This window comes from Pyrus communis, chromosome 2 (genome assembly GCF_041283825.1).
Source record: "Pyrus communis isolate YQ-2024b chromosome 2, ASM4128382v1, whole genome shotgun sequence".
NCBI classification, from domain to species: domain Eukaryota; kingdom Viridiplantae; phylum Streptophyta; class Magnoliopsida; order Rosales; family Rosaceae; genus Pyrus; species Pyrus communis.
Window position 1 is genome coordinate 16,778,885 of NC_142566.1, and position 14,381 is coordinate 16,793,265.

General features: G+C 35.3%; 2 protein-coding genes and 1 pseudogene across 2 annotated transcripts; 1 reads left to right on the forward strand and 2 right to left on the reverse strand.

The window, feature by feature from the left end:
* Positions 1-275: 275 nt before the first annotated feature.
* On the reverse strand, positions 276-1,874 carry LOC148698651 (zinc finger BED domain-containing protein RICESLEEPER 2-like; annotated as a pseudogene).
* Positions 1,875-8,414: 6,540 nt separating this feature from the next.
* Positions 8,415-11,084, forward strand: LOC137748580 (Pentatricopeptide repeat (PPR) superfamily protein). Its single transcript, XM_068488749.2, has 2 exons — positions 8,415-8,531; positions 8,667-11,084. The coding sequence occupies exon 2, from the start codon at positions 8,667-8,669 to the stop codon at positions 10,824-10,826; it is 2,160 nt and encodes a 719-aa protein (XP_068344850.2). The 5' UTR covers positions 8,415-8,531; the 3' UTR covers positions 10,827-11,084.
* Positions 11,085-11,129: 45 nt separating this feature from the next.
* Positions 11,130-14,318, reverse strand: LOC137748581 (putative pectin methylesterase CGR2). The gene is made up of 7 exons (XM_068488750.2): positions 14,088-14,318; positions 13,759-13,911; positions 13,368-13,407; positions 13,130-13,168; positions 12,562-12,936; positions 12,042-12,097; positions 11,130-11,629 (listed from the first exon to the last, which is right to left on the reverse strand). The coding sequence occupies exons 2-7, from the start codon at positions 13,870-13,872 to the stop codon at positions 11,477-11,479; spliced, it is 777 nt and encodes a 258-aa protein (XP_068344851.2). The 5' UTR covers positions 13,873-13,911; positions 14,088-14,318; the 3' UTR covers positions 11,130-11,476.
* Between the last annotated feature and the right edge of the window lie 63 nt (positions 14,319-14,381).

The following is a 14,381-nucleotide window of genomic DNA, read 5'->3' on the forward strand; positions in this document are numbered from 1 at the left end:
CCATTCCTCAAATTTGATCTTCTACCAACATGTCAAATTGTGATAGACTGATAGTCTATAATGATAGATAATACGTACCATATTGTCACATCCAACCAAAACATAAAAACACATTTTTCTTTTAAGTATATATTTACATATCCAAAATAAGAGCATAATAAAAAAACATTAGAACATTACAAAATATCAAATGTTCAAAAGATTTGCAAAATTAAGGACATTGGAACATTAGAACATCTTGCACATTTTCTTCCAATCAAACCCTTCAATTTTCCTCAATCACCATGGGAAAAAGTATTGGAACTTTGGCTTGATATATTATCTTCAAGGGTTATATTGATGATGTTTTCATTGAGGTTTTCCACATTAGCACTCTCTTCCGCATAAACTAAACATAGAAAAATCAAACATTGTATGTAAACCATTCAAATTATGGGTACTAAAAATAATTATGAAAAGAAATAAAAAATAGTTCTATATTATATAAATGATATACTACCTCCTTTTCCAAAAAGCCAATCTCGTGTACACAGCAAAGCTGGAACCGTGTCTGGCAACAATGAAGTACGATATTGATCTAGCACTTTACCCCCAATATTAAAAGCAGATTCTGAATAGTTGAAATAGGAATTGTTAGCACATCTCGTGCTAACTGAGAAAGTATCGGATAATGAAAACACTCCATTTACCACCAAGAAAGAACATCTATATCTTGTCTTCTATCTAGTCTTTTATCATCCAAATACTTCTGTAATTCACCTTTTTCAACTGAGTTTGGACCATTGTAATTATTATCAAAATCCTACATCATAAAAATAAAAAATAAAAAAACATAAACATCATAAAAATTATGCATAACCCAATTTCTAATATAATATTAATAGTTTTTAAGTACTATGTATAAAAAGGAAAATACAAACTTTATGTTACCTCAAAGAGAGCATCTCCACCTTCTGTTTGATGATTAGGCGTCGAGTTCATTGGAATATTTGAATAATTAAGATGAGCAGATATTTCCGAGTACACATTAAAGAGAGCAGTCAATGTGGCATAAATATTTTTATATTCCATAGAATTCACGCCATAAAGCTTTGTGTAAGCCCAATCCACAAATGTAGCTTATAATGAGGATCCAAAATGATTGCAATTGACATAATCAAACTGTAATCTAACCAATACTTCTGAAACTTCAAGTGCATATAATTCCTCATCTTATTCATGAAACTATCACAGTCATCAATGGCTGCCTTAATTTGAAGCTGAATTACGAACACTTTAGGGAAGAATCAATTTGATGTGGGGTACTTTGTTCCAGAGAATAAGCATGTAACATCATAAAAGTACCTCAAAAACTTCGAAATTTTCACCACTTTATCCGACTCTTCAGAAGAAGGACAACTTTCAAAATTTGAATCACTCAATCATAAATTAATAAAAGCATATCGATAGAAAATGACACTATCTAGCATAAGATAGGTTGGGTTCCATCTAGTAGGGACATCTTGTCTCAAACCTCTCTTACTATCCAATATCCCTACTTGCCTAACACATTCTTGAAACTTTAGTTTCCTAGCCTCAAAACCCTTTACATACTTGATGTATTCACGAATTGTTACTACCGAAGAATCAATTTCTTTAAGTCCATCTTGGACTATCAAATTCAAAATATGAGCACAACAACGCACATGAAAGAAGTCACCGTTCATCAAGAGAAGACCTCTAATATTTAATTGATTCCTCAAAATGTTAACAAAACAAATATTTGAAGAAGAATTATCCAAGGTAATAGAAAATAACTTCTTCTCAATCCCCCACTCAGTTACCAACACACTTATTTTCTCACATAATGCAACACCGGTATGGAGAGGAGGCATGTGACAAAAACTTATAATCCTTTTATTCAATTTCCAATCATTGTGTACAAAGTGAGCAGTAAATACAAGATACCCATCAGTGCACTAAGATGACCATAAGTTTGATGTCAAACAAATTCTACCTTCAACCGAGCCTAACAAATTATGTAGTGCTTGTTTTTCAGTTTTGAATATCCTCAACACACAAGCTTTGACAGTATTTCGACATAGTAGCTTAATATTAAGAGATATATATGCAAAAAAAGCCTTAATTCCCTCATGTTCAACAAAATTAAAAGGAAGATTATGCTTGATGATTGCCTCTACTAATAAGCCACTAAATACCAGAGGATCAAACTTTTGGGAACACAATTAAGATGCCGACATAAACAATTCAACATTATTCTTTGCAAGGCATGTATTTAAATGTCTTTTCATATTTCATGTCCCATGATGACTATCATCTATCATTACTTTCTTACAATCTTTGCATTGAGCACGACATTTACTATCTTCAAAAATAGTATCCAATTTAGTAAAAGTGTTCCAAACAGGAAATCGAAGTTTTCGCTTACCTATATTGATTGTTCTAGCCTTTTTCTTTGCAAAACTTATATTTGTATTGTCTATACTTTCGCTTCCAAGATCTTTTTTTGTTCTCATTATAATCTCCACAGACTCCTCATCATTTACTGAATCTGAATCTTTAGCATTCATTGCTTCTGAAACAAAATGGGTATAAATTAATTAATAGCTTTTCAAACATGTAGGATATTATATTACTAACAATAACAATGGATATTACTAAGCAATAACGCATTCAGCATTAGACAAGATAATGTTCTGTGCAGCTGCTCCTTTGGCAGTGTCAAGGCTTAAAGGTAATGTTCGAAAGTTATTAAATCGATAAATTGAGCTTATTCTTTTCTCTGAGTCAAAATGGTCATACACACATGACATACCTTATTTCTTGAATCCAAATTAAAAAGAAGCAATGAAAGACAAAAAAATTCAAACAAAATGTATAAAAATAAAATAAAAATATATTACGATGAGGGAGATTAATCTGAAAGAAATTGGAATATGTAGAATTGGCTAAGCATTTAGTAGGCATACAAATTAAAAAGCAATAAAACTGGGGTTGAAGTTTTGCCAGAATTCCTCTTCCTAATAAATTATAATTAATTCATAATTAACCCGGACACTTAAAAACAATTTTCCAAGATTTAATTTCTATCCCTCATTTTCGTTAGGGTCACAACAATGATCCAAAATAGTACTCTCCAAAGCAGCCACTGCTTTCAATTCAGTTACATTTTTTTTCATTTCCATGAATGGAGGAATAAAGAGGAAGAAATACTTACGTAGAGAAATAAAGAGGAAGTAGCCGTACGAATGGAGGACGAGAAGATCGTGGCTGTCGAATTAAAGCTTTTTGGAAGAACAGACAACGGGAGAGAGGGGCTAGGAAGAACAGACGGCGCCGCGGCGGGTCAAGACTCGGGAGACACAGAAAGGGTTACGGGAGGGGAGAGAGAAAGGGATTAGAATTTACTATTTAGGGCTGGGCAGCCTAGGCTCAGTGGGCTGGCTTAGTGTTGTTAGTGACTTTTGTTTTTTTTTTTTGTTTTTGAAGACTACTAATGGCTTTTGTTTTGATTTGATCAGATCAGTAAGTCAGTGACCATTGAGTCACTGACCAGTCAAAGTCAGATGGAAATAATGGAAAATATAAGGGGTTTTTTGTCCAAAAAATTTCTAATAATATAAGTGAAATAGAATCCAACAGTACAGATTTACTCTCATTTATCTTACAGCTGTTATTTAAGTAAAATCTTTAATAGTTTTTTAATTAATGTAGAAGTATAAAAAATATAGAAAAATATATAAACGCTCGTAATAACAAGCTTTACCACTTTCGTGAAGAGCTTAACTTCGAAATTCGCCACTATAATCATATAAATTATAGATCAAAATATTTACGCTTCATTTTTCTCATCAAATTTTGTTTTTTCAAATTTTCTTTTTTGAAAACATGATCTATTAGAGGATGACAGAAGATGAACGGTTTGGATCGTTGATATTATGTTTAGAGTTTTACGGTTAGTGAAAATATTGCTTGATGTTTATAAAGTTTTTGCAGACTATATGACATCGACTCATATTTTAGTTAACCGTAAATTTCGAAACATAATATTAAAGATCTGAACCGTTCATCTTCTTACATCCACCAAATGATCATGTTTTCAAAAAAGAAAATTTTAAAAATGAAATTCAGTAATAAGAATAAGACGTAAATGACAATCGACGGTTAAATATAAATTTAAGGTTTATGGATTATAGTGTTGGATTTCAAAGCTAACCTCTTCTTGAAAGTTGTAAAGCTTGTCATTATGAGTGATTGTACGTTTTTTTTTTACATTTTTTACACTTCTACAATAATTATTATTAATTTTGTTAATTTTTCCCTCAAATAAAAAACATTATTCATGAGGATTTGGAGGATTTTAAAAATCTAAATGATAATGTAAGTGTAACCATTATCTACTCGTAAAGGAATAATGATGAATCACAAGTGTTTATATATTCTTTCACATTTTTCATACTTGTATGTATGTCTTCTTAGTTTATTTTAATTTTGGACAACAACATGTTAAGTAAAATTTATTATTCTAGGCTTCTTAAGGGTATTGAGGTGGGCCTGGCCCACGGTTTCCTTCTGGTAGGCCCGTTTGTCAAGACTGGCCCTATGATGCTAGTGGAGTTGGTTGACTCCTTGACTGCTGCTGGTCTTGTGGTCATCTTTTTAAAAGCACAACAAGTTATTACATGAACAAAAGAAAGATCCTTTGACCCAAGACTCAAACATACCTATTTCTTTTTTTAATTTTTTTCTTTTTATATTCTTTGGCACTTAATTAAATTAGAAAATAGGTTTTTTTTTTTTTTTTTTTTTTTTTTTAACAAACAATAGTAAGGGATAGAGAGGTGAGGCTAAGCCTCATACAGTCATACTAAGCCAACTATAATAATATGGTTCAACTTCGCCTTTAGCGAGAATTAAACACCTTTCACTTATAAATAAAGAAAAATACTATTAGATTGTACTACTAATACTAAGTGGCAGATTAGAAAATAGGGTTTTTTTTTTTTTTTGGGAAGACATTAGAAAATAGGTTTTGAATCGTAGCAAAAATGGTAGAGATCGCCATATCCATATGCATGCAGCATGCGCATGGTTTTATATTCAAGTGTGAGAACAAAGAAGCAGCATGTCTTAGAGAGAGAGAGAGAGTCATAACCCTTTGCTTGACAACCTATGGAATTTCCTCCTTCAAGGAAGGAGAGCTCCCTTATCCTAGTAATGATAATAAGGAACTCTCATAATAAAAATAAATAATGACAAAAACTTTTTTTTTTTTTTTAAACTTATATAGAATAATAATACAAAACTATATATTTAATATAGAATATATTGTATATATTAATATGACTATTGTATTTGATAATAAATCTTTTAGTAATTAAACTTTAAAATTATCAAAATAATTTTTTTTCTTAACGGGTCGAAATAGGTTACCCACATGTTACTCGCGTGTATACCCGTTATTAACGGGTCATCCGATAATGACCCGATAAGTTATCGTGTTGACCCGAAACCTGTTATTTTCGTGTCGTGTCAGAAACTGCCGGGTCTACTCATATTCATTTTCTTTTTCAGATGTTTAAGAATCAATTTACAAACAAAAAGTAGAACCAAAATTAATTTACAAAGTGCAGCATCAGTACCAAATGCAGCATCAGTTCAAAGTGCAGCATCGAAGCTAGACAGTTAATGTTTTTACTCACAAAATTTAGACGCATTTTCATTTTCTTTTTCAGATGTTTAAGAATCAGTATACATATAAACTAAAAAAGCCAGACTGAAACATCTAAAACACTGAAATTGTTTTTTCACGAACTGGAACACTGAATTTTTTGTAAAATCAATTCGATAATGCATGCATTTTTTACAGCTTTCTTTTGCAAAAACAAGTGCAAAAACACTTGATAATGCATCCAAAACTTTGATAATGCATTCGTTTGTGACAGAGTTTGAATTATAATCATGCAAAATGACGATTTTGAGTAGTAGAAAAACATTTGAAACACTGATCTTTCTAAAAATCTGGCTGAACTTTGTGAATCACTTGCTGAAAATCCAGCTTGAAAGTGTTGAAAATTTGAAATGATAGGCTTAGAGAAGAGGAACGCTAGTATTGAATAAGGGAAAAGGAGAAGGAACTGGTTAGTTTTTATGATTTTTATCATGTAGTGCTTAACGTGACCGTTTATTAACGGTTATAGTCGAGTGGCATATACCGTAATTTTAGTCGGTCCGTTTCTTTCTGGGTTGGGCTTGGTTTTCTGTTACTGGGTTTTTTGTCCCTCTTTGTAATGTTTTAAAAGGTGTGGAGTTGTGTGAAATATGGCATATATTTGTGTCTTTGTAAGTAAGGCTCCATATTTTCTATACAGCCCCGTGTATTCGTTTTTTGTTTATATTCTAAAGTTTCTGTGGTAATTACGTACAGATGGTAGTGCTTTGGTCAATTCATGATATCTTCTTTTTTATGATGCACAGGGCTTAACCACAGTGCCAAAAATTTGCTGGAATCAATTGTGTTACTATAAATTACCTTTATTGATAACAGTACAAAATATCTTCTGCAAACTATTATTTCAATTATTGGTAAAGATTAGAATACAAAAATGCATGCTAAATGTACCTATAACGGTGTTTAATTGTTAGAGAAAGAAAATTATGACAAATTTTTCTTTTTTAATTTTCAAGTTGTTAAAAAATTGTAGACAGGTAAAAAAAGAGTAAATGGGTGAAAAGGGGTAAAGGGGTTAAAAACGGTTAAATGGATACGCGGTTATGGGTATAGATATAACCTTTAGGCAATTACCCAATGGGTAAACGGTTATGCAGGTAAGAATTTAAACAGTTATGGGTAAATAACTGCGGTTACCCACCAGCCATAACTGTTGCCCATCCCTAGTCATGTGTGAAATGAAGAGAGAAAGTTTTTTTCTTGTTACAGCCAAGGTCCAAGAACAGTAGAGTCATTGGTGGTCTTCCATGTGTTCCTCTTTGTTTGAAATTAGATATTTTTTCTTGGTTCAAAGTTTTTGCACAATACATATGCACAACCATGGTGGTTTTCTCTCTTCCACCACTTGCCCAGACCATTGTGTAGTCCTCCGAGGTCCTCACAGGCCCTTCTTCGAACTTTTGGGTGGTCTTGAGACCACCCAAATCCATGAAAGGATGCCCCCTAGTTGTGGATCTCACACTATATCAAACTTCACTAATTGTAACAGTCTATTTTTGAAGTTGAACCTCATAGGTTATCCTTACAAAATATTAGTCAAATCGGGAATATTTAAGGCATCTAATTGAGTTTAAAGAAATTGACGAATATTATGTTTCAAGAAACATTGAAATTTATCATGACGGGTAAATAGGCAAATGATTTCGGATTGAATTGAATTTTTGCATGCATGATCTATGAATCGAGACATACAAAATAGACGGTTTAGATAGTTGAAATTCGATGTGAAGTGAGTCCCACGACTGATCCCTAAATAGAGATCCCTCCTCTTAAAGGATTGTGTATCTGCAATCAATTCTCATGATTTAATTAAAGAGTGGGTTACAATGTAGTTGCAACCCTACCAACAGATTTAATTAGATGTCTACCCATCTCACTACATATTTTTGTATATCTGAATAACAAACGGTTAGGACTAGTATGTGCAGTTTTTCTTCAATAATCCAGACTACTCAATTGTACAAAAAATGAATGGTCATGATTAAATTGACAAAATATTATTCAATCGAATGGATATAAAACCGGATTACCAAGTAGTCTGGACTATTAAAGAACTTACACTTGTATGTGACAACTTCTTTTCAAATGATTACAACCCGAAGAAGGAACTCTTCTCATTCTCTCATCTTTAAGGCCATATCCAACCGAATGGGCTATGTTTAGCCCTCGTCTAGATTATAGCTCTGCAAGACATTATTTTGTAACAAAACAGTGTCAGGCCATATTTATATACCATCTCCAACCAAATGAGGCTATTTTTTAGTTTCCTCAATAATTTATTATTTTAAGTTTGTTCTTTGGTTTTATTGGTTAATTGAATTAAACTACTATATTAAAATAAGGTTTCCAGACATATTTTGAGTGCCACTTGAAAATTATTGAAAAAATTAAAGGAAAGATTATTGTAAGAGGTAAGATAGGGGTGTGTATGAAAAGAGTTTCTAAGGTGAATAGAATTTGAAGAATTGAATAAAATGAGATAAGATTGTATGGAATGGTGAAAATGATGTGAAAAATGGTGTATGAATGTCTTAGTATTTACAGGAAAAAATTAGAATTTTTAATTTTTTTTTAAATTTCAACTTAAAAATAAATAAAAAATCCAACTGGGCCCAACTGAATGGGCTGACTAAGGATAGCCAACCTGCTGGCTATATGGTTAGATTTTGGCCCGGTGAGTCCTAAGGTTTTTTGGCTTAAACCTCCATCGAATATGAGTTTTGTGTCAAAAAAGACTATCATTTAGCTTGTGACCCTATAGTCGATCAAGTTGGAGATGGCCTAAAGTCTCCAAGACAAGGTGTGCTAATGTAATCGCTTTGGTCGTTTCCTTGCAAGTCGATTCATTTTATGAATATTTTGAAAGTAGCATGAGTTGTTGCATGGAACTGAATACAATTGTCCTAACTCTACGCTTTTGGAATTGACATGTTAGATGAACCAATTCTCTTGTAATTTGCAAAGCTTTCGCCACCTTCTGAAAACATGCATTGCCGACAGAGACCTCTTTACAGGCAAAGCCCTCCACGCACTCTACGTCAAGTCCCTCCTTCCTCCTTCCACATACCTTTCCAACCACTTCATCCTCCTTTACTCCAAATGCGGCCGTCTCTCCGCCGCTCGCAGCGCCTTCGACCACACCCAGGACCCCAATGTCTTCTCCTTCAACGCTATCATTAATGCTTACGCGAAAGAGTCGCACACCCACATTGCACACCACCTGTTTGATAAAATTCCTCTGCCGGACTTGGTCTCTTATAACACTCTCATTTCTGCTTATGCCGATAGGGGGGAGACTGAGCCGGCGTTGAGCTTGTTCGCTGGGATGAGAAGAATGGGCCTCGACATGGATGGATTTACCTTCTCTGCTGTGATCACGGGTTGTGGTGATGATGTCGGTTTGCTTAGGCAATTGCATTGTGTGGTGGTGTCGGGTGGCTTTGATTCATATGTTTCGGTGAACAATTCGCTTGTAACTTACTATAGTAAAAATGGGTTTCTGGAGGAGGCGAAACAGGTGTTCTTGGTGATGGGAGAGGTGAGAGATGAAGTGTCTTGGAATTCGATGATTGTGGCATATGGCCAGCACCGCCAAGGGTTGAAAGCGCTGGGGTTGTTTCAGGAAATGGTAAGGAGGGGGTTCGATGTCGACATGTTTACATTGGCTAGTGTTTTGACTGCATTTACGTGTGTGGAAGACTTGTTGGGTGGACTTCAGTTTCATGCTAAGTTGATCAAAACTGGTTTCCACCAAAATTCCCATGTTGGGAGTGGCTTAATTGATTTGTATTCAAAGTGTGCTGGTGGCATGGCAGAATGTGGGAAAGTGTTTCAAGAGATCCCTTTTCCAGATTTGGTTCTTTGGAACACGATAATTTCTGGGTATTCTCAAAATGATGAGTTCTCTGAAGACGCTCTTCATTGTTTCCGGAAAATGCAACGTGTTGGTCACAGCCCTGATGATTGCAGCTTCGTCTGTGTGATTAGTGCATGCTCTAATTTGTCATCCCCCTCTCAGGGAAAGCAGATTCATGCCTTAGAAATCAAATCTGAAATCCCTTCAAATAAAATTTCGGTGAATAATGCTCTTGTTGCAATGTACTCGAAATGCGGAAATCTTCATGATGCAAGAAGGTTATTTGATAGAATGCCAGAGCATAACACTGTCTCTTTAAATTCAATGATTGCAGGTTATGCACAGCATGGGATTGGAATAGAATCACTACAGCTTTTTGAACATATGCTTCAGATGGATATTGTTCCTACACGAGTAACCTTTATCTCTGTCCTTTCTGCTTGTGCTCACACTGGAAAAGTAGAAGAGGGTCAGAAGTATTTCTATATGATGAAGGAGAAGTTTGGGATTGAACCAGAAGCAGAGCACTATTCATGCATGATTGATCTTTTAGGTCGAGCAGGCAAACTGGGTGAAGCTGAGAGATTCATCGAGACGATGCCATTCTGCCCTGGCTCCATTGGCTGGGCTACATTACTCGGTGCCTGTAGAACACATGGAAATATTGAACTAGCAGTAAAGGCATCCAATCAGCTTCTTCAGCTGGAACCTCTAAATGCTGCTCCATACGTGGTGCTGTCTAATATGTTTGCTAGAGCAGGCAAATGGGAAGAGGTATCAACAATTAGAAAGCATATGCGGGACAGAGGAGTGAAGAAGAAACCAGGTTGTAGTTGGATCGAGGTGAATAAGAGGGTACATGTTTTTGTGGCTGAAGAAATTTCCCACCCGATGATCAAAGAAATTCATGAATACTTGGGGCAGATGTCGAGGAAGATGAAGCAAGCGGGGTATGTGCCTGATTTAAGATGGACCTTGGTAAAGGACGATGAATCGGTGCAAGGAGAGAGGGAGATTAGGTTAGGGCATCACAGTGAAAAGCTAGCGGTTGCATTTGGGTTGCTCTCGACGAGAGAGGGAGAGCCTTTACTTGTGGTGAAGAACCTGAGGATTTGTGGGGACTGCCACAATGCAATCAAGTTTATCTCTGCCATTGCTGGGAGAGAAATCACTGTGAGAGATGCCCACAGGTTTCATTGCTTTAAGGACGGACATTGCTCTTGTGGGGATTATTGGTGACAATGTGTGAACACCAGTTCTCTTGCTCCAGAAGATGGAAGTTCCGGCTTCTCCAAACACGATGTCATTGAATTTTCTTACAAAGCGACTTAGCGTATCAATAGAGGATGATTCTTGGGCCAGATTTTTACGAGATAGAAAGTTACATTCAGAGTCAAGGTCTTTTTGGAAGGGATTCCGTATCCCCTTTTTCGGGTTAAATGTAGCAACAATTGTGGTTACTTCTACTTGTACTGGAATTACTTTAATTTTTCGCTACCACCACATTGTATTTGTCATTACAGTTACATTCTTATACAGCTATACAACGGACCAGTATTCAAGCCAGACTAACGAAATTGCTAGTACGGAAATCAAATTCCCGGATACAATCATTTTATATCAAACGGAATACAGATTAGTTGGAGGCCGAATCCAAATCACCCTATGTATTCAATCAACTATGTCAATCAATAGCGACAACTATATCCTTCACAACAAAAGTTGATGTCCTTAACGACGTGTCTTAAAAAAAAAAATAAAAAAAAAACCCAAAAACGAAAATTAACCCAGTAGAGGGGTTGTTTTTATACGACAGCTAAAACAAAATTTCCCTTTATCAGCCAATGTTGCATACCAAAACTTCTGAATAAATGATGCTCTGATACGTATTAGTGGTATGAGTTAAGGTGAAACAATTGGCAGCTTGGCTGGTAAGATTCCTTTGATGTGGCCTGCTCGAACTTCTTGGTGGCAGCTTCGTTTTCTTCTAAACTGGTCTGGACAAAATAGCGTATCCACCAAGAGGAGCTCCGCATTTTGGCCTAAAAGAAAAACAAAGATATATTGGTCATAAGGTCAATCGGGCAATAAAATGTCACGACTAAACAACCCAAAACAGAACAGAACTTATGTACGTGGAACAATTATTAAAGATCGTTGCAATAACTCAAAAACCAAAGTGATCATGAATGCTCTCTCTCCAACATCTCCTTTAATTATTTCAAGTTAGAAAGAAGGATCAGGTCACTGCTTCATCTATCCGCTTCATTTACCAAAAAATAACCATGCGCTTGGATAGGATCATGCGTAAAATTTTAAACTCAAGCAAATAATAAGCATAACGAGTAATGAACATCCAATACAAACGGTGAGTGACAACATCCTATAGAGTAGTAGTCCAACAGTTATAAAGTAAGCATGGTGACATTATACAGGCAGCATATGATCACTTACTGGACGTCCGAATTTGGATAGCTCAGAAACCTTTGCTTTCTGTTGTCCAGGGAAACCTAAACATGAAAGTAAATGGCAATGAAATTAGAAATTATTATTACCAAAAGTAAAAGATCAACAAATGTTTATTAGTATCTACGGGAATATAAAAAATAAAAAAGTTAAAGAACATTGAGTCAACAGTAAATCATTATGGTCAGAAACACTTTGGTGTCAATGTATTTCTGATCCAGTATCTTTACTAGAATCTAAAGACAAGGGATGTAGAAAAGTTAATATGTTGACCGGGGATGTTCATGTGTCTCCAAGAGTACAACTGCTAAAAATCTCTAAATTCGTTGTGAGTCATAGCACCAACCAAACAGGGAATACTAGAGGGGACCAAATGAATGTGAATCTTTTGACAAATTTATTACATGAAAATCTAATCAGTTATGAACACAAATTCCTACTACCAAACTATATGAAGATTTTATAACGTTAACACAGAACATGCAAAAGGAACTATAAAGGTAAGTACCTGCAAAAATAACAAGACCATCAGAAGACACCCTTGCCAATTCTGGAAGAGTCCTGTTCAGATATTTCGGAGAAAGGTAATCTAAAGCATCTGACACAATCACAAGAGAAAAAGACTTTGCTTTATAGGGTAAAGGGAACTTTATATCGGCCACCCGCACAATGCCTTTGTGCACAAGACTCCTGCAAGTCCTATCAGCATCCTCTATCTCATATGGTTCCACACCCCATGCTTCTGTTTCCTCATCTTTCAACAATGCAGATACAACTGAACAAGTATCCGGGCCAATATGCAAAACTTTGTGCATGCTGCCACTATACGCTTTCTTTAGGAAAGGTATTGCTCTCTGAACTTCTAGCGTGCATGAGAAGTCACCTGATTATAGAAGCAGATGGCAAAATGCTATTATTACAAGTGTGTGAGAGGTAATTGCTAAACACTTGTAAAAAATACAAAAATCATCAAAGAAAAGAAGCGCACTTCACGCCAACGAATAAAGTCCAAAGTCAGAAGTGATAACATGTACAACACAAAGTGAAAAGACCAGCAGAAAAGGCCCCAAACTCACCTTCAATCCTACTAACTATGTTGGCACCCCCGTGGACACCTGAATTTTAAGAACAAACATTTCAATCAGCGCATTCATGTGTAAGTATCAAAATCTTAAAAATAGAAAGCAATTAAATTCCAAGAATCAACGACCTCTATATAATGATTGCATAGCTAGCAGATCAAAATTAACAAATTCACATCATTAAATGTAAATGGGGTAGTTAATAACTTAATACATTCAATATAACACAAACCTGATCCCTTGTAAATATAGCCGATAAGAAGAATGGCTCCCTGAAAATTCAACCAAAACCCAACAAAAAAACACAATTACAACGCGAAAATCGTAATCATTCGCATTCTTCATCATAATTTAAACATGATTTTCTGAACAATGTAGGAGCTACCCACTGAACAGAAACTTAATTACAATGAATTGGCATACAAGGAAATAGAAAAATCGAATCGGAAAAAAAAAAAAAAAAGTTACCAGCGAAAATCGTAATCATTCGCATTCTTCATCATAATTTAAACATGATTTTCTGAACAATGTAGGAGCTACCCACTGAACAGAAACTTAATTACAATGAATTGGCATACAAGGAAATAGAAAAATCGAATCGGAAAAAAAAAAAAAAAAGTTACCACGACTACAAGGCCAATGGATAACAAAGGCGACGACTTCGATTTAGAATTGAAGGCTCCCGAAAACGGAAAGCTCCCATTGCGGCGCGTGGTTCCCACCGCCCTCCTCGACATGAATGCTGCTTCTTTAGAAGGAAACGAATCCGAAAATTACTGCACAAAGACAACATTAATTAAACATTGTAGATTAGATCCATGTCCACTATTATGAACGTGAATCGAATCTCGAGTTCCAATTCGTTTAGGTTATTCTCACATTTTCCCGCGAAACAAACAGAAAGTCGAATTTTGCAAAATGGTGGAGAAATTGAATTGGATTTTGGAGTTACCTCAGATTCAGATCGACGAACGAGAGCAGCACACTGGGGATTTGATCAGCGGTAATGGCTTTGGATCTTAGATCTGCGGATTCTTTTTCTTTCGGAAAACAAAATTGTTTTGCTTTTGGCTGGAGAGAGAGAGAGAGAGTAGGAAGTGAGTGGGAATGTATCTAAATTTTATATGGCTGTATGGCACGCGGCATTGGCATCGTGTGTCGGCGGGGATCTTGTTTCTGTGCCAGCAAATGGTTAAGGATACCTTTGACCTTTTATTCTAAAAAATTTACAATATGGATTTGTTTA

What these genes read in the sequence shown, in the direction of transcription:
- LOC137748580 (XM_068488749.2), top strand. Translation starts at nt 8,667, where the DNA reads ATGAACCAATTCTCTTGTAATTTGCAAAGCTTTCGCCACCTTCTGAAA.
- LOC137748581 (XM_068488750.2), bottom strand. Translation starts at nt 13,872, where the DNA reads ATGTCGAGGAGGGCGGTGGGAACCACGCGCCGCAATGGGAGCTTTCCG. An exon ending in CTATATTTACAAGGGATCAG is followed by an intron (nt 13,169 to 13,367) that starts GTTTGTGTTATA and finishes CTTAAAATTCAG; the next exon opens with GTGTCCACGGGGGTGCCAAC. An exon ending in TGGTCTTGTTATTTTTGCAG is followed by an intron (nt 12,098 to 12,561) that starts GTACTTACCTTT and finishes TTTCATGTTTAG; the next exon opens with GTTTCCCTGGACAACAGAAA.